Genomic DNA, 20,339 nt, shown 5'->3' on the forward strand with positions numbered 1-20,339 from the left:
TAAGCAAAGCAACTGCAAATGGATGTTTTTATGAGTCTGCCCTTTTTACTCAAATGCTGAACAGGTGAACACAAGCAAAGGGAGAACTGGGCTTATTATGAAAACATCAAAGCAGTAATTTCTCTGAAACAAGTCCATGTATTTTACCTCATTTCCTGCCTTAGGCCATGCACTAGGAGATACTCAACTGCCTCATATAATTTTTAAAGAGGTATGTGATCTACACAAACCCTCTTTAATTGCACAAATCTCTCTCTCTACCTTCAGGGGAAGAACAGAGGGAGATTTCCACAAGGCAATGCAGAGCAGCAACCTAACAAAAGAGGCTCTGCTCCAATGCTGGAGAATCCCTCTCTGTGGACAACAGGTAGAAAGAGTGACCAACTCATCCATCTGAGCCAAAGGCTGAGGACTAGGGAATATGAATTTTCCCCATATAAATCAAAATTAGCACTTCAGACTCTCAGAAGCAAAGAAGTACAAAAGTCTACTGTTTAGTTTATTCCTTACACAGCCAATGGCTATTAAGTGAAGCATTACCCATCTCATACATTACTAGTAATGAGGACTGACTTAGGCAAATGCTGTATTTGGCAATGCCAGCGAACTGCAAGACTCCAGAGAGTAACCACAAGGCAGAGATGCTCCAGCCTGCTTCTGATTAAGAAGCTCCCAGTTGGTATGCTGTGCCCAATGACTGTCTCCAGGCCATGCCCCTCCAGATGGAAGAAAGGCTCGGCTAACTGATCATAAATCTCCCCACTGAAAGGTGATTAGCTTGAAAATCCCCTGTTGTTCTGTCAGGAAGCCATAGAGGAGACGTGCAAATCCATTAAATTGCATCTGGCAGACACACATCTAAGAATACATGGCGTTTGGTGATACATGGAAACTACCACGTTATACCTTCAGACAGCTCATACGAGTATCTCTTTCCAAATTACCATTCTTGCCATCTAATTCTCATTAGACTCACTCAACTGTTCCATTAATGTTGTATTTCTCCTCCCAAGGGATTAACATTGATTTTTTTTTTGTCTTGAGCACACACAGCAAGGTCATACTGTTTCCTTCAGGGTGGATTCATTCAATAAAGAACTACACTATTAAACCCGACTTGATGTTATTGTCAATAGAGCTTGGCTACCACAATGCTATTTAAGAGAATTTCCATGCAACTCTCCTGAGTCCAGCTACATCCATCATTCCACTTCACAACACACTAGACACTTGACAACTCATTAAAAATATATATTAGAAATGGAAGTCAGGGCTGCATCCCAGGGAAGCCCTACTAACATTCAAACTCCACCTCTAATTTAAAAATATTAAACAGAAAAATAATTATAAAATTATTCTGGGAATAGAAGTTCTTCAGCAGAAAACAAAAACAGGAAGGCAGGACAGCAGGTAGGCCTGTAAAACACTTTTAGCTGGATATTCTGCATTTAAGGTCACAGGTACATTAGTAATTCAGTCACTGGTGGGCTGGGCAGCCTGAATCAGCAACCACTAATTTGGGTTTGGTTAAGCCCTACTTTTGGGATGATCCAGCCTCTCCTTCATATCTTGATCAAGTTCCAGTATCAGAGGGGTGAGACTTAGAGCAGCAACTTAGAGCAGACAAAGCTGCCTCCTCTGATGCAGCTTTCCTCTCCCCACAGCATTCCCTCTTTGTTCCCACATGGATCTGCAGAGAGTAGCAGATGTATCCCTTCCCAGCCTTTGTTTTATTATCCTGACAAGTCAAGCTCTCTCTTGCCCATCCCTGATGATCACAGGCCTTTCATTTCTCTGTGACTTCTCCCCTGCACTCCATCTTTTCCCAGCCAGAGATTCTCTCAACTACCTTGGGGAAAACATAGGCAAAAGTCACATTAGCAATATTAAACAGCAGCTCATTGATAGACTAGAGCTTTATAGAAGCACGAGGAAGGATAAGAGGAAAGAAACAAGAGGAAAAATGTAAAAAACCCATTAAAAATGCACAATTTTACATGTTGCAAATAGCAAACAGGAAATGTATAGTAAGTTCCTGACTCAGGAATTGAGTTTTCCAAAGGGCTGAGGACTTCCTCCCAATTTCTTGGTCCTGGATTTTCTCTTCTGTTGCTTTCAGATACTCCCTCCACACCACTGGAACAAGCTTCTGACCTAAGTTCACTTAAGATTCTTAGTGAATTTTACCTTTCTTTGATAAAATAGCAAATAAATAGCATTGAAAAAGTCATCTGAGGCAAATCAAGGTTGGGTTCATGTCCTGCAGAGATCTACAAGGTTGAGAGAGATGAAAAAGGAAGAAACATCCTATGGAACAGCTAATGGAAGAAGAAGAAAGTGATTTTAACTGTCTCTGAATGGTCAATGCGTTATCCTGGTATTTTTAAAGTAAGCAGCAGTCTATGCTTTTTTCTGTCTCTTCTGTTCCTTCCAATTCTTTCCCCTCCCCTCCTCTCTTATGCACCTATATATCACCATCTGCCTGCTCTCCAAATGTACTGGAGAAATGCAGTGCATTGAACAGAAATAAAAGCAGTGAGAAAAATTCTTCACGGCATATAGGGACTTACCCACATGGAGGGAAAACTTATGGGGTGGGCTGAAATGTTTAAATGTTCTGTACTATCAGAGCAGTCCAAAAATATCCTGCTGGATATTAGGACTTAGCAAATTCACCCTTGCAGTGTTTTCTTGTGCACTCCATATTAGGTAGACCTAAGAGAGTCCCAGTGTCTGCAGCTCTCAGAGCTGCAGGGCAGAAGACGTCACTGGTCTTCCTCTGGGTGGCTCAAATCTCCTGTTGACTGTCACTATTACTTACTTAAGGAAGGAAAAGGAAAAAAAAAGGCACTTCATTCAAGGTTGCTCCATTTTTGGAATTGCTTGTAATGACTGTTATTCTAATGTTGCTTCTACCTTTAGGTCTGTCATGTCTCCCTTAAAAAATCCAACCCCTTTCTCACCAGGGAAAAACTGCAGACCTGTACTGGTACAAGGATGGTCTGCTTGTACTGAATTTGCAGAGCAGGAGGATACATTCACTGCCAGAGAAAGGAAGTACCCTCCCTCCCCCTGCAAAAAGCTATTTTTTGCAGGCGTTGTCATATCTTATCCCCAGGAAGAGGAGAGGGCTGTGCTAGAAAGTCCTCAGAGTCACATTTGCTTCTGTTTTACTCTGTCCTTCACAGCACCACTCTAACAATGTCAGGCACAGCAGATTCCTCTAATGAAAAAAAAATCCTTGCTAGAGGAAGAAAGAGTTTGCAGATCTGCCTTCTAAATCCCACTCCCACCACAATGATGTTTTCACCACTACTTTACAGTTAGGGACATAAGGGTACTCAAAGCTGTAAAGCACATCATTTGTGCTGAACAGTTGCAGTACTTTGTCTAAAATAATTTGTGGTCCAAAATGCCCCATGAATAAAGGCATCTAGACATACAATTAGAATAAATAAGATTTTGCGCTTACAGTGTGTCTGTCATCTGAAAGTATGTGCAGATATTAATTAAGCTCCACAAACCCCAGATGAAGTAGATTAGTAGCTTCATCCCTGTTTTACAGAGGTTTAGAGTAAAGTGTGACACATAATCAGAGCTGAAAGTGCAGCAGGGCTGGCCGTGCCAGCGGTGGTGAGAGCCAGGGCTCCACCTCCTCTCCAGCCTCTCCACTGAATTGCCTTCAATGGAAAATGACGGAGTTGCAGCTCTTTGCTCCCTGCAAGAGAAAGGCACACCCTGTTGCACAACAGTAGCAACCCCCAGCCTGAAGTGCTTTGATAAATACCAGGAAACGGTGCTCAGCTTGGGAAGAGAAACCTGGAGCTCGTCTGCTCTCAAACATTTGCTTTGGGTGCTGTGTGTCTCTTTCTGAGACACCAAGAGATGCCCTCTGCAGCAGCACCCCCACACAGCCCCAGCAGCACAGCTCAGGTGTGGAGGATATGCTATAGGGAGTATCTGAGGTACCTTAACATGCAGTATTTGGTTGGTATATTTCTGTTTCTATGCATTTTTGCAATAACTCATAAGCCACACCAACCTAGGATCACACAGACAGCATGCAATAAAAAACTGTAGTCAATACATACCTTCAAACCTTAAAATAACTGTCTCTTGAAGCAGGTGTTACATTCTGCTTTACATTTTACATCTGACACCATAAAAAAATATTTAAAATAATGAATGTAAAGTATATGTGTATTAAGAAAAAAACCCCAGACCCTTAGAGAGTATTATGAGTAAATCTTCAGTGGTTTTGTATGCTAAAGAATAGCTAAAAATTATTTTACAGGCACTACCTACTGCAATTCAAGTTCTTATGACAGCAGTTTCTCAAAGATTCCTCTTAAGTAGTAGCTGTGATAATGAAAAGTATTTTTCAGTATCACAAAAGTACTACAACTGTCCAATTCCTCAAAATTGCTGTCCTTAACTCTGCTTACTGCCTTTGCCTAAACAGGAGCAAGGGGAGCAGCAGGAGGAAGCCTCTCCAGAACAGACAAAAACAGGTCATTCACTGTGTCTCTCCAGACACAATTATCCACCTAATTACACTCAGGACAAATGCATAGTTGTCCTAGCGACTGGGGCATGCATTCTAATTGCCATGTTCAATTCTCTGTACACAAATACAAAAAACTGAGCAAGAAATGTCTCTAGAAAATAAAAACAGACCACAGCATACCTATCTACAAAACAGGCAACAGATTGGGTAAACTACACCCACAAAACAGCTCCTTAGAAGATAAATAACTCAATTAATGTGACAACTAAGCTCTTTTGTTCTCACATTTAAACATAGAATGCATTCCAATTTCAGTATTCAAGGTAAAAATGGTTTTAATTAGCATCCTAGCTACCTTACAAGACATACAGACCTTGGTGTGATGGAGCCATGATACTCTACCCATGCAGAGAATCTGCCCTGTGATTTATACCATTACTGCATGGCAGCATGAAACAAATCCCCAAGGAAGTAACGCATGTCATCCTTGAAAATATTAAGCAATCAAGCCATGTTTTATTACATGAATGGATGCCTTTGAAAACAAGGATGCATGCACCATACTGTGAGGTAAAACGAAATAAATGAACAGAAATAATTCATTTCCATGTACTAATCAGCAGAAACTGTAGTCTTCAAATTACCCTGATGCTACCAAAGGCGAGTCTGGAGACAATAGGTTGACTCTTCTACTAAAATGAGCATGAAATTGCATCCTAAGTACACAATGAAGGCAAATTAAACAGTCCAAGACTTTGTAAAGTCTTTTTGTTTTTATTCAGCCCTTGCACCCCACTGAATAAATAAGAGCAGAAGATTTAAATAAAGCATCATATAGTTTTTAAAGACTCAAATCTAATCAAGAGCCATGCACTTATCTTGGGCAAAAGGAACATAACCTATAAAAAAATCTGTTCTCAATCAAACTCTTCAGCTTCTAGCATTACCAGCAGAGCAAGATTTGTGTTCTGCCAGCTAAAAGGATGTCTCTGGCAAGCAAAATTAATTGTGTGTATATATATCTATCTAGCAAAGACTAGAACTGCACACTTGCTGGCTACATTGTACTCACAGACTGGGACACTGACATCTCTGCAAGGACCTGAGACAGGTGTTACACTGCTTACTCCTATTATTTATAACCACACATTCATCAGAGATGCTGACCACTCAGAAAATAAAATCCAGCCCCTACAGGCATGAGGAGATAGAAACAGAGCTTTGATAAAAAAATCAGGTTAATACAAACCAGCTGAAATAGAACACTATTTCTAGTATTTCTGTGAAAATGGATATAGATATAATTACATGAGTAAAAGACTAAGGGGTGGAGAAGGTTTTTTTAAACACTGAATCTAAACCACTACCTTTGAAGCTAAGCTATTTTTCTGTAAATCCATTATTTGCTCTAGCCTGCTCATCTTAAAAAGAAAAGAAGTTCAGAGAGAGGTAACAGCAATAATGAAAGGAATGGAACTGGTTCAGTGACAGATACCTGCAAAATCAGTAATGGGAAGGGGATGAATAAGAATCAGGAGTAAGGTATGTCTTCCAAAGTGAGAATAGGGTGCATCAGTGTGGCTAAGAAGAGCTGCATCAAGAACATAGAGAATTTGGCAGTTCTTTGTACAGCAGAAAAGAGACCTGTGGGTCTCCTTGCCAAAGGGTATTGTGGATGATGAAAGCTCTAACACAGGCTCAAGACAAGCTCATGTAGGAAAAATCCACTGGGAATTACTATGCAAGTACAATCCACCTCTACTTTGGGATGTCCCCAAGCTAAGTCCTAACCTCAGAAGTACCATGTATGCCTGCCCTGGCCTCATTCTTTCCTAGGCACTTTGCTGCTGTGGTGAGAAGGAGTAGTTGAACCTCTGGCTGACCTGATACAGTCATGCCAATTTTATGTTTAGTATGTACTTGCAGAAAAAATTCTTAGTAATAGCTTCAGGTTCACTTTGGGGTGGGGGGGTGATGGCTGGATGAAACACAGCTTTGCAGAAAAGGACTTGGAGAACAAGCAGCTGGCCATGGGCCAGCAATGTGCCCTTGCAGCAAAGGCAGCTCACAGTATCCTGGGCTGCTTTAGGAAGAGGGCTGCCAAAGGTTGAGGGAGTTCATCCTGCACCTCCACTCAGCCCTGGTGAGGCCACACCCAGAGTACTGTGTCCAGTTCTGGGCTCTCCAGTACAAGGAAGACATGGACACACTGGAGAGAGTCCAGGCAAAGGGGCATTGAGATCAGCAAGGAACTGGAGCATCTGTCATACAAGGAGAAGCTGAGAGCTGGCACTGCTCAGCCTTGTAGGAGAGAGGGGAGATCTTATCAGTACAGTTAAATACCTGATGGTAAGGTGCAAAGAAGTGAAACCTCTTAGAACTTCTCAGGGATATCCCATGACTGAAAGGGCACAAACAGAAACACGAGAAATTCCATTTAAACATTACTCAAAGGTTTGTTTACTGTAAGGGTGATTAAACAGTGGAAGAGATTGCACAGAGGTTGCTCCATCCTTGGAGCAACTTGCCCAGCTGGACATGGTCCTGGTACCCTGCTCTAGCTGAACCTGTTAAGGAGGGAGCTGGAGTTGGACTAGAAGATCTCCCAAGATCCCTTCCAACCTCAACCATCCTGTGATTCTGGTATGTGGGTACTATGTCCCCAACTGCATTTACCATAAAGAACTTCTCCCAGACAATAAGCATGTCTTCCTGTGGCAAGGCCACAATCTACACTAACCTTGGAAAATGATGGTCACCAAACAGCCTACAGTCAATTTATTGGCCCAGCTTAGGTGACTTAAATCCAGTTTGTTTTTCCAACTTCAGTTGGAGAGTAATCTGTGACTGTGAACCCTTCCTGAATGGCTGCCAACCTTACATTTCGTGGTGCAGATGACAGCCAAAGAACCACTCTCATGATTAGCACAACCTCTGTTAGCTGTGTATTCTCTTTGATTTCGTTATGGAGCAAATCAAATGTGTTCACCAGATCTTGTTTTCCACCCATTCATGTGATCACAACAGACCAGGGACACATTATGAGTAAAACTCAATATATAGCAGCTTTGTTTTGCTATCAAGGATAGGGATGAGGTAGTACAGACAGCTACACTGCACTCCGATACCAATCTTATTGCCCTTGCCCCAGCCTTCAAGAGAAATAAGAAATCATTACAGTTTTCCATTGCATTCAGTAATATCCAAGTATGAGTCAAGCAATTTTTTGCTTTGTTTTGATGGTATTTTTATTGTTTTCATTAAATCTGGCACAGTGATGGAGATGAGGGTGCCCATTTCCTTCCTTTAAATTTACAATTCTTTCTCTTCCCTGATCTAAAACATGTTGAGAATTGCTGTGACTTGACAAAGTGTTGTGTGAGATGCATGCTGGGCAGGAGTCTTCCAAATATCTCAGTACATGTTTAGTTTAACTTGCAATATCACATACAGAGTTTCGGACTCAAATCCAACGTGCTGGCATTGATTTTCTCCTCCTCTGAATCAAAAGTGAGAATGGTATTGAATGCACAGTGGCTGGGAACTAACAAATTTCAGTGTCTTTCTCCAGCTACATACAGGTAGGTGGATTTGTGTATTGCTTTAAAAGGAGGTGTCATCTGCCCCAGCTTATATTTTCTGACTTGGTTGGGCACATGTCAGTTTTGTTATCACCATCCCAAAGCTGTGTATTGCATGATGTTATATAACCAAATTTGGTACATACTGAAAAAAGCCATAGTTATTTGGTTGTAGAAATGTGCTGTCACAGGTCACAGTGCAAGAGAAGGAGATATGGACTAAGCCCTTGTTTCCAGAGCAGCAAAGATACCTGCTTAGCAGAAACTCCATCAGCCCCCAGAAGGGAGAAATGCTCTATGACCCGTGCAAGCAGGCCCCAGAAGGACCCCGTGAAAGGGAAGAAGGAAACAGAGCTTTTCTAGTAAAGGAAGGGATGACAGAAATTTTTGAGATGGCATCAGGAGCAATGTGGAAAAAGAACCCTAGCAAGTTGTATTTATTAAAGAAACTATAGTCTCGCAGGATGTACAATTTTTAGGGGCCGACCCAAGCTAACTGTTTCTGGCAGCCAACAGCTATCTAACCAAAGGAGTAGCTGCTCACCTCACCAGGATTATGCTTCAAATAGCCCTGAAAACTGATTCTGTGTGTCTTTTTCAAATGAAAACAAAATTCCTCAACAAATATACTTCCTTAGTTTAGGTATTAGCCAGTAGTACTTAGTCTGAAAAGGCCAATGGTGGATTCCTGATCCAGGCTTAAGGATCCTGTGACATCACTCAGAAACTGCAAGTGTTACAGGAAGCAGCACAGCTGCTGTGTGTGGGATTTTCCAAGTGCCTGTGGTTTCCCAACCACAGCACTGGACACAAAGTGCCAAAGGCCCCTGGGATGAAGCATGGCACCCACCCCCTGGGACACTCTCGGCACTGCAGTGCTGCTGTATGGTGCTGCTCTGCCATGCTGCAGCGTGCTTTGTATGGAAAGCATGCTGATTTGACTGCTATTGTAAACACCCTACAGTCACAGCAAAACACAGCCATTTTCAGCTGTGCAGAGACAACTTGTGTGTATTATGGTGGTGACTCTACCCTGGGTAAAGGTGAAGTTACTGACACCCAATGGACTCATTCATTGCTAGATCTGTGCCCTTCATTTAAAGCCAGCAACACTCTTCAGGTTGGAATTTTCCAAATATAACTTTGACAACCCAGTTCCAAGAGCCCAGGGGAAGAGACATGACTACTTTGCTAATTGATGCTGATGCACCAGGGAGGCTCGGCACTGTCTACAGCAGAGCTCTCCCTTAAAGTGAACTAGGTCAGTTGGATGGCAATTGTACCAAGTCAAAAAGCAATTCTCACAAGCAGCTCCTCTTTCTCTAAATTATTACATATCCACAACATTACTACTAGAGTGGGAAAACAATGTATTCAAACTGGGGGGACCAGCACAGAAACATGTGTGAATTCAATTACATCTGCCTGTGGACATGTCTTGCATCATTTCAAACGCTGTGGATCTAGCTCATAATCTAGTTTGCCCTCTTGCATAATCCAAGACATATATTTCTCTCTGGTAGGGGACTGAACATACTGTGCTCAAAAACTTGTATTTTTAATAAAAGTACAGCTAGTACTTGGCTAATACATACATTTCAGAAAGACATTCAGTTTTCTTCTGATGGCCTTGAGGAGATTCAGAATTTACCACTTGTCACATTACATCCTCAATTGCATAAACCCAGTCTTAAGTTCTCCATGGGGACAGTGTCTCATTCAGAACACAGGACAAAACCACTTAGCTAGCAGCCATTCAATATTTTATTTTCGCCCTTTTTATTTGATGTATAGCCCTAAAAGCCTTGTTTACTGCACATTATTCCAGCTCTATTCTGAAGGCAGAATGATTAATTTCTTTACAGACATTTCTATACTGCTCATCAGATGCTTCTAACTTGTTATGTGCAATTTCCTAGCTTTTGGAAAAGCACATAAAGGAATGCCATTATGTGGCACCATATAACTACTGCCATGATTCATATCAGCAGGGATAGACCAGACCTCTGCTATCTTAGCTAACAGGTGTGAACCACAGTCTGCAGCAGGGCCAAGTTAAAGGAGGTGAGGTACATCTTAAGCAAGTGATTTTCGCTGATATTTGCTGGCACCAGGATGGGAAGATTCAGAATCTCAAGGAGACTGAAGGGCATGAAAAGGAAGTACTCTTACAGGTTCCTGCCCCTTTGTCATTCTCCTAAGACTGACCTCTTTAATTCACTCTTTCCAGCATGCCCACCCCTCCATCCATGTGTCTTCTTATTTATCGAGTCCTATCTGGCATTATCTATCTAACCCTATTTTCTATCTATCTGTATTTCACTCACTTTTTCATTTCCTCTTCCCTACTTGCTTACTGTCTTTTTCAGCTCTTCTGAATTTTACATCCATCCCTTGACTAAAACATCATCATGGAATACTCTGAACTGGAAGGGACCCACAAGAATCACCAAGACCGTCTCTTGGTCTCACACAAGGCAGCCCCAAGAGTCACACCATGTGTCTGAGAGCATTGTCCAATTGCTTCCTGAACTCTGGCAGGCTCAGTGCTGTGACCACTTCTCTGGATGCCATTCCAGGGCCCCATCATCCTCTGGGTGAAGAATCTTTCCCTTATATCCAGCCTAACCCTCCCTGACACAACTTCAGGCCATTCCCTCAGGTCCTGTCACTGTCACCACAGAGAGAGATCAGTGCCTGCCCCTCCTCTGGCTCTCATGAGGAAGTTGTAAATGCTGTCCCCAGTCTCCTCTTCTCCAGGCTGAACAGACCAAGTGACCTCAGCTGCTCCTCATATGGCTTCCCTTCAAGACCTTCCTTGTTTTGGCTGCCCTCCTTTGGACACTCTCTAAGAGTTTAATTCCCTTCTAACACTGGGGCACCCCAAACTGCCCCCAGCACTGGAGGTGAGGCTGCCCCAGCCCAGAGCAGAGCAGGACAATCCCCTCCCTTGCCCAGCTGTGATGCTGTCCCTGATGCCCCCCAGGACAGGGTTGGCCCTCCTGGCTGCCAGGGCCCTGCTGGCTCAGGTTCACCTCATCACTGAGCAGGAGCTCAGGTCCCTTTCTGTGAAGCAGCTTTCCAGCCCCTCATGCCCCATGCTGCACGTACACCCAGGGTGGCCCTGGGACAGGGGCCCTCATGAACCCATGCTGGCTGTGCCCAATGATGGCACTGCCTTTCAGGTGTTTTTCAACACCTCCTGGAATAATGTCTATCATTTTACCAGTCACTGAAGTGAGACTGGTAACTACAGACAGGCCTGTAGTTACAAGAGTCATTCTCTTGCCCTTGAAAATTACTGGAGTTTAAGGGGAACAAGCATTCACAGACTCCTTAAAACTTTCAGAAATACTTACCTACTAAGCATATGTGTGTTTTTTAAAGGTTATAACTTGGATAACCTAGGAAAGATTACGGTAAAAAGCACATTCATATGTTACCCAATCCTTACAAAACCCAGAGATAACATGGCACCATAAAGAAGATATTGCAGAAGCTTTTAAGGCCTCCTCTTTAGCCTCCTTTTCAGAAACAGCAAAGCCATGTATGAATGACATTTTCTGAAATAAATTGAGCCAGAACATCTAAGATATGCACCTTGGAAACTTTTATTCCAAGCTACTATAGTTTCAGAAAATTGCAAGCAACTGAAATGTGAAGACTCAGAATGGGGTTATGTCCATAAAATAAAAATGAGAGCTATTAGTATCATGTTGGCACCTAATTTGATGGCTTCTCTGGTATCAACAACTTCTCTTAGATTATGACAGAGCAAGGAACATCATTCCATCTAGCTTGGTTTTTACTGAGTGAATTTGTGAAGGCTGTATCACAACAACAAAGTTATATTATTGCCCCGTATAAGCCTGACATGTGTACAGCAGCCTTGTAATGTTCTCCTGACATGCACCAGCTATTCATTTGCTATTTTTGTACTGAACATTTATTATTATCAAATACCTTGCCCTTTTCCTGTAGGTTCTACTATTTTTGTTAATTGTAACTTCACTTAACATTTGATGTCTTGTACACTGATACCCCTTCAGTTTTAGAGTTGCCAGCAAACCTCATCAGGACCAAATTTATGCCAGGAGATACAAATATGCTAGCAAAGACACTAAGCAGTCAAATGGATATAGAATTCCTGTAAAAATTAGGTTAGTCAAGACAAACTTCTAAAATTACTGAGAGAGACCTGGTAAGGGCTACAGTTAACAAGACACAGCATTGATGAAACATGATTAACTGCTCTGATTTCACACTAGAACTGGCTTTTGGTCTTCCACAAAGCTCCCTGTATAATTATTATTGTTATTAAGCTCTAGGCCCAGTGTCTGGAAAACAGTTTTGGGCTTGGTGCCACAGAGAAAAAGAATACTTGCTGGGTAGGAGTGTTACCAAAAAAAACCCCACAAGTGTGGAGTCCCTGCCCCTACACAAGGCTGGAACTAAGCTGCAGCTTATAACAGTAACAGATTCATTTTATTGTAAACTCATAGTTTATCTTGATTTTAACAGACAAAAGAAACCAGCCCAAGTTTTACAAATCCTATATCTATCTATCCATCCATCTATCCATCTTTAGTGATTTAGTTCTTTAGATCCTTCTAACATCAGTGTACTGCTTATTTAAAATGCAAAACAGTTAGTAGGAAAAGCAGCAAAGACAATGTAAGTTGACTCCCAAAAGTATCAGCCTTTGTCAATTAAAAGATTTACTTTTGACACAAGTCCTAATTAGTTAAAAATTCAATCCAGTCTTAAAATAGAGGTTCAAACTACCCAATTTATTCTTGGAACGGTCACTTGCTCTCAGGATGAGGAAGACAATGGCATCCAGAGCAAGCATAAGCCCTCTCCCCTTTTATTACAGTTAATCAGGAACATAAATACTATAATGGAGCTGAGCCCCTGCAAACTCACCAGGCTGTGCATAATTTCCACTCCAGCTGGATTCACGGTGAGCGCTTCATCATACAATTGCTTAGCCTCCTCCAAATTGCCTTTCATCTCTGCAAGCCTCCCACGCATGTACAGTACAGCATGAGATGTGGGGAAAAGACTAGCTGCCTCCTGGGTACAAAAGCCTGCTTCTTTGAGATGCTGCTGTTCCAGGAAGAGTTCAGCTGAAGGAAAAACAAAACACCAAGCCATAAAAATAAAGCAAAGAACACCCTGCCATTAGATGAAATGAAGCAGAGACCTTTCTTCATATTAATTATATATCATCTGACTTAAGCATATTAAAACACGAGGCCATGATCCTGCACAATGCTTAGTACTATGGTTAGTGCTTATTATCATGACTGGATCCACTGAATGTATCTTCTCCTAATGCTAAGGGAACTATACAGATGTTCATGGACACCTTTGGGTGGTGTCCTGACAAAGGCCTTAAGGATTCCTCCATTGGGAAGGTAAATAGTGCTGAACTGAGCCCTAAGGAGGCTACTTGGAGTCATCAGAGGTATTTCCAAATAATCTGGTGGAGAAAAAAGAAGAGAGTAAGCTATCACTGTCTACTGAGAGCTTCAAAAATGTCAGAGTAATAGGACACATCTGAGCTGGACACTAGATAATTTATTTAGGAGATTGCTTTCCCATTTAAAAAGATGACTAAGTGTTTTTCTCTTCTTATTTGGCAAATTTATGAGACAACTGTCTCAATTTTTCAGACTGTTAAAATCAAAAAGCTCTTGTAATATAGACTTATTTATATTGTGTATTCACCCATTTACATCCTCATACATTACAGAAAAAACAAAATACAGCTCTTGGAAGAGACTGCTCACTTTCTTGAACTATCAGTAACTATCTTAGTGGTTTGCTTAGAAAAAAAGATGTAACAGGCATATTTACGTGTTTGAATATCAACTTGTTATTAAAATAATGTCTCATGATAAATTTCATAACATATCTCATGGTTGAACTTTAACATTTCTCAGAATTTGGACTAGATAATTGTGGTGTTGGACTGGATAATTGTTGTAGATCCCTTCCAACTGAAATATTCTAATTCTTTCAAAAGGTCAAAAAGTGATACTCAGTTTTCACTGCCACATGTAATTGAAAAGGGAAACTGTTTTTAAATATATATACATATACACACACATGTAGGCATGTATGTAGATAAAATAATTCTCTTCATACAGGCAGACATTGCTCTTTGGCCCATAACCTGTGTTCTACATGCTCTCACTGCAAAAACTCAGTGTCTCTCTCATTTTTTTTTAACTGATGTCATGCAGTAAGTATTGACAGTTCAAGAGTCCAATTCAAAATTACTAATTCAGGCTCTAAATTTAGAATAACAATTCTGAAATTAGACACAACCTTAAATGTCCTGACTTTTTATGGCAGTGAATATACTTAGGAAGTGTCTGTGAGGGGGGAAATTAGAGTGAAAATTCCTCTTGAATATCTTTGAAACTCTGCAATTTTGAAGCACTGGGAGACCCAGATGACTGTGGGGACTTGGCTTGGTGACATGGAGCCTGCTAGAGGTGAGCAGGGAAGCATCTCAAAGGCAGTCCCCTGCCTGACCACAGGAAGGCTCCACCTTGGCCTATGAGACTGGGATCATAAGTGCATTTCTACTGGCACACCAAAAATGACACTGTAGTGAAATGATAGCATGGCTGAACACCCTTCTGCTTCTGAGGTGACCTTTCCAGAAGAAGGGTGAGACATTGTTGAGAAAATGCTTGAATATTTCTCAGCCATCCCTAGGTTGTGGTACAAGATAAATGTCATTCTCCAAGGCTGTCAACATGAGCAAAATATTAGTTCCTTCAGAAGAGTTATACTCTTTCAGAATGACTCATACACATTTCTTCCTGGTTGATCATAAAATCTCTGCATGCATCCCTTCCCTTGGCTCCAAGAGGCTGCAGCTATCTATAATAACAGAAGGCAAGGCCATGTACCTTGTCAAGCTGAATATGTGCACAGCCTTATGCAAAAATTGGTGGGAGGACAGTATTTTCCTTGCACTTCCAAGGAACAGAGTGTTTTCCTGCCAAGTGCTGCATAGCAGCTGACGCCATGCATGTGGCATTAATGAGCCTGGGGATGTGCAAAGTGACACTTCACAGCCTGAAGATGAACACTCCATCCCCAAAGTTTGCACAAACTTAGCAGCACAAAAGAAGGGGTGAAATCCTGACACTGTTTGAAGTCAGCAGAAGTTCTGGATACTGCCATACTTAAAGCTCTATTAGCAACTAAGAGCATCATGTGATTTGTTTCATTTCAGACGGGAACTGGGAGCAAATGGGTTTAGATGTGAAATCATGCACGGTGCTTCAATGCATGCAAAATAGAGAGTATTTATTCTTTCTCTGGTGCCTCTAAGTCTTCTTCAGTAATAACAATTATTTAGAGGAAGTACAGCAACACAGAATCTAAATAAGAACTACAAATTGTACTTTATGGTATAGTAATGTAGTGTATTAAAGTTCAGTCCATTTCTTTGCTGGCTCAATAGTCAATAAAAATGATTTAATGGTGTGGGAGTCCTAATTTGCATAAAAAAGAATGAGAGGGGTGCCTTTCGGTTATGAAAGGAAAGGAGTGCTAAAATTTTTAGCTACCCAGCTAAAAATAGACATTAAAGGACATCATTTAGGTCTGCATTAAAATGTGTTTTCTGTAAACTCATTTTTCACTTCTATTACACACTCATTTTATTTACAGATTAACAAGATATGCTTATGTAACATGGAATAAAAACACAGCTAGAGGCAGAAATCAAACTCAAAAAACAAGGACCTATTAAATTTACCATGGTAAAGCCCTCAGTGGTACTCAAAGTACTGAAACACCTGCTTTCATGTTACCTGGGTTAGCAGCTTCCTGTCCATTGGATTAATCAGCCTATCTCCTTATATGAGCTAATTTTGCTGTAAATAACATCTAACCAAATTTGCAGCCCTTGTGAGGAAGTTCTGTTATAGAGACTTGGCATCCAGTTCCACTTCAAAGCAGAGAATACCTTCTCATGCTGACACAGGTATCTAGTATCTATAATTCTTATCCTGTGAAAGGGTCAATGCTTCAGGGAAACCATTTATGAACCTCTCATTATTGTACTAGATTGTTCTTGGTACTGACTTTCTTCAGAGCTTTGAATCTAAAACCAAGCTTCCTTGCTCTCTCTCACTTAACACCATCTCCATAAAAACTTCAATAAATTTACATTCTGTTTTGACCTAAAAGCTCTCTGAATGCTACTGAGCAGAGAGATGATGATCCTGGCATGTACCACTCATCTATTATTGTCTCTGGACAAGAACGACATTAGGGAGTATTTCAGCACTCTCACCTACAGGAAAGAGACAGTGCACTGCATGGATGGGCCAAGACAGGTTGAATCTCTCCTTGCATTCAGTTTTTGAAGCCTGTGCCTGCCCTGAGACCACAGCTGACTTCAAGGCTCCCCCTAGCACAATTCATTCCTTTCTCAGATCCATTCTTTGTTTCCCATTTGTCCTCTCTTGCAATACTGTCTGAACTATTCTGCTGTTCTTCCAAACAACTGCTGTCTTGTGGCTATGGCCTCTTCTGTCTGGACTTATGCACCCATTTTAATGCTGGGCCCAGTCCCTGAGAGCAGCATGCCTCAGCAGCACTGAGAATATTATTAACTTCTATTACAACCCCCTAGTTCTTTCAGCTATTTCTGCTAGCATTTAAGCTCATCTACAGTGAAGATCCTTAATCAAGTGAAAATTGCCAGAAGCATATCATCTACTTGCTCTCCAAAGACCCCTAACAAATGCACAAACCAAGAGCAATACCCAGAACACTGACAAAGCTGGGTGTCCTACAGTCAGCACCTTTATTTTCTCCAAGATAAAATTTTTTGCAGAGCTCTGTTAGGAAGTCCATCAGGGGTATAACAACAGTATAATCCAGTCATGTCTGCATCACACTGTTGTCTGAGAAACAGAGCTGCTCAACATCACCTTAAACACTGACTCTATTCCCCATTTCAAAGCAGTGTCAAGACTGATAGTGCTTGTCACTGCAGCAACTATTTTAATTCTAGCCTAAAGAAATCAAACAGATTTGAAATGTTTTTTCTGCAATGTGAAAGAGTTAAAATTTCATTACTTGTGAATCCCATTTGGTGTTATCCAAGAGGCAGCACTTAACTCCCACAAAGTAGACTGCTCCACATCCCTTGTTGTGTGTGCCTGATGCATCTAGAGCACTCTACTCTTGTCCACCCCAAAAATGTTACTGCAGAGTGACATGGCCAGGGTAACAGCCAAATGCCCAGCAGGATGGTACAGTGCAGAGCAGCCCTTCACACTCAAGAAGGTGAGAGCGTCTGTGAGGGTGTTGGAAGGTGATTTCTGTTCCACATCATCTGCCTTCAGGAGTTATTAATGCTTGTTACTGCAGGAGCCCTTAGCCAGCTGGAAAGACCCACTCTGAGACAGCTCTGCCATCAGCAGTGACTGCTGAGCTATTATCATGACAAAGGGTCCCCCCACTGCCTTTCCTTGCTGGCAGGTGAGGTTTAGTCATTGTTCCATGCTCTGACACCACCCTGCATGCAGTAGCTTGACAATTCATGGCAGATTAGACAGAAGATTCCTCCAGGCATATCCTCACTACAATAATTCCATTTGATGCAAACGTTTGATACAGAAATGAAGCACAGAAACTGCTGCATGTTCCCATACACCTGAGCTCAGCCACTTGCTCTTTTGAATGAGGGAACAGATTTACACCCTTTCTTTGCCTGCAAAGTGAACTCCAGGGACTGGCTTCAAATTTCCAAGCTTCAGGTCACAGGGCCTGAAATGACCACCAAGCTTCTTTATTTACAAATGCAGCATCAGAGTGAAGGTTTATAGAAGCAGCACATAAGTGCCACAAGCTACCTTCTACACTAAATGGTGCAATCAAAACATGACTAACAGCCCAGTCAAGTATAAATTCCTATTTTCTGTCTCTGGTATGAACAAATGTCCTGCCTCCTTCTTCAGGACCGTGTACATTTTATCATTGGTCCAAACTTACTGAGCAGCTGAGGAAATGCTACTTTTCGGTACCCTCAGTCATTCTCTGGCAGTGCAACAGGTTTCTCTCCATCTCTTGGCAAATTTTCTACAGAATGCTAAACAAAAGGCATTGGTAGCTGCTGCCTGTTTCCATCACAAGTAAGTGTTCAAGACACATGTGAATATTTGCATGTCCCAGATTTTGAGAAAAGGTATGTGCTCTTTGAAGATTGTCCATGCCAAAGAATTACCAGTCTGCAAAGTTTCACATCCTGCTCCAAAAATGAGAAACATCCAGAAGGCTCAGGAACGGAGGAGGCAATCCCAAATGCCCTGTACTGACATAAGGCTGCAAGAATCCTTTTGACTTTTTATATTTATTGTTGACAGAAAATAAATCAAACTGGAAAGTGTAGAACAAAACTTATTAATCCCTCTTGAGAATGTTCAGATGAAGAGAAATGGGGAATTTGGTGATCTTTAGTCTCTACCACAAGTCTAGAACAGACCTTGATGAACCAGGAGGCTCAGCAGAACTACTGCTGGCTTCTTAACTTCATTTTGAAGGGGACAAAACCAACTCACTTTACCATTTCTATCACCAGCTGAAGTGCTCCTAATCCCTCCTAGTAAGTAAATACTGCAGGGGAGCCATCGTTGCAGGACACCTTTATTCTCAGGACTCTCTCCTGTTCCCCCTCACCAGGTTCCAGCTTTTCACAGTGCTTTGTGTCACTGTAAAGAGACACAAAAATTAGCAGCATTTATGGAGCTCAAGAACTCAAGCAGTGAATGGAGATATTCTAAACTTGAAATTCTAAAATTTGGCAGCACTTAAAAGAAATAAAAATATTAGAATTGGTTCAAAAACCAGTGCTGCATTACAGGACAGTATCTGAGTATCTGACCCAGCTATTCTGGCAATATCAATAAAGATGTCTCCCCCACCTGATTAACATCTTTAATATCAAAGCTAATAACTTGGGGGGGCTTAGGACTGCTAAAAGCTTGGAGCAGGAGAAACACTGAAGTGCCCATGTGCAGGCTGTGCAAACACAAGCTGTGCTAGGTGAGCAGGGGGCAGCAGGGGAGGGCCTGGCTGCACCCCTGGCTGCTGCCAGGATCCAGCTCCATGGCTGCAGACCAGCACTTTGGAGACTTCAGCCCACTGGCTCCAACAACACTTTCTCGTGGAACAAAGCCCATCTCCTCTAACACAGCTTTTTCCCAGGAACTGGCCCATATGGAATAAAATAAATAAATCACAAGTGTTTTGCGAAAGGGAAAAAAAAGTTCCTGCTGTACATAACTCGGGGGAGCAGATGTTTTTCCATTAGCTCACTGTTCTCTGCTGCACTGGCTCTCTTTGCATTTCTTGTTTGTAGCATGTTCAGTATAAACTATTTTTCCTAGGTTAAACTTTAGCATGTTACTGAGACAGCAGGTAGCCCACTGCCGCCCCACTGTGAGTACATGGAATAGTATCCTTGTCATTTTCCTCTAAATCCTCCTTTAAATTAGCCTTAGGGTCTACCTGGTGAGGTTCACAGGCTGAGCTTAGCAGGCATTTAGCCAAACTTAGATCAAATTACCAGACCTACTTTGCTGTGAGTGGCCATATTTGGTAAAGTATTGGGTTAGTCAAGAAGCTAAATTGTCAGATACAAACTACTAGTAAAGACAAACAAAGTGGACCTTGTAGTTAAAAGTAAAGCTTAAAATAATACAGTAACAGGAGCTAGAATATTAGAACTCTTATTAAAACTGGCTTGTAGCATTCTAAAATGCTCTGTATAAATAGAGCATATGGTTATTACTGCCTGGAAGTATAATCATACATACTTCATATAAAAATCATTCCAGTTACCCAAAGAGCCTAGAACTATTAACACTATTTCTTTCCAATATTGACATGCTTTGCTCTCTGGGTCAAAAGTGATCTTATAAAAATGCCAAATGAAGGTAAATTTTGGTCATAAATTTGAACAATTTCAAATATATTTTCTTTAGCCAAACAGCATGACTCTATTTTCTAAACAAAAGGGAGGAGTACTGGCATGACTGTTAGAAGTACTAGCTCTAGTAATCTCTAGGATTCCCCTTGCAGCTCTTCCTGCAGGAAGAGGGAGGAGTTAACAAGCTTTACCAGTGCCACCAAAGTTCCTTGCCTCTTCTCAAACTTGAATTCAAGCTCTCAGCCATGAAAAGCAGAACAAAGAGGAGAAATGAGCATAA

General features: G+C 41.5%; 1 protein-coding gene across 5 annotated transcripts in view; it reads right to left on the minus strand.

Moving 5' to 3' along the window:
• TTC7A (tetratricopeptide repeat domain 7A) overlaps positions 1-20,339 on the minus strand; it is a 202,282-nt gene that overhangs the window by 57,772 nt on the left and 124,171 nt on the right. For all 5 annotated transcript variants that reach the window (XR_013181455.1, XR_013181454.1, XM_054628768.2 and 2 more), the window contains one exon: positions 13,015-13,217. Coding sequence is in view for 3 of the 5 variants with exons in the window: in XM_054628768.2 (XP_054484743.2) it covers positions 13,015-13,217 (203 nt within the window). In the remaining 2 variants the exon portion in view is untranslated. The remainder of the gene's footprint in view (positions 1-13,014; positions 13,218-20,339) is intronic.

This window comes from Agelaius phoeniceus, chromosome 3, assembly GCF_051311805.1.
Source record: "Agelaius phoeniceus isolate bAgePho1 chromosome 3, bAgePho1.hap1, whole genome shotgun sequence".
In the NCBI taxonomy this organism is placed as follows: Eukaryota; Metazoa; Chordata; class Aves; order Passeriformes; family Icteridae; genus Agelaius; species Agelaius phoeniceus.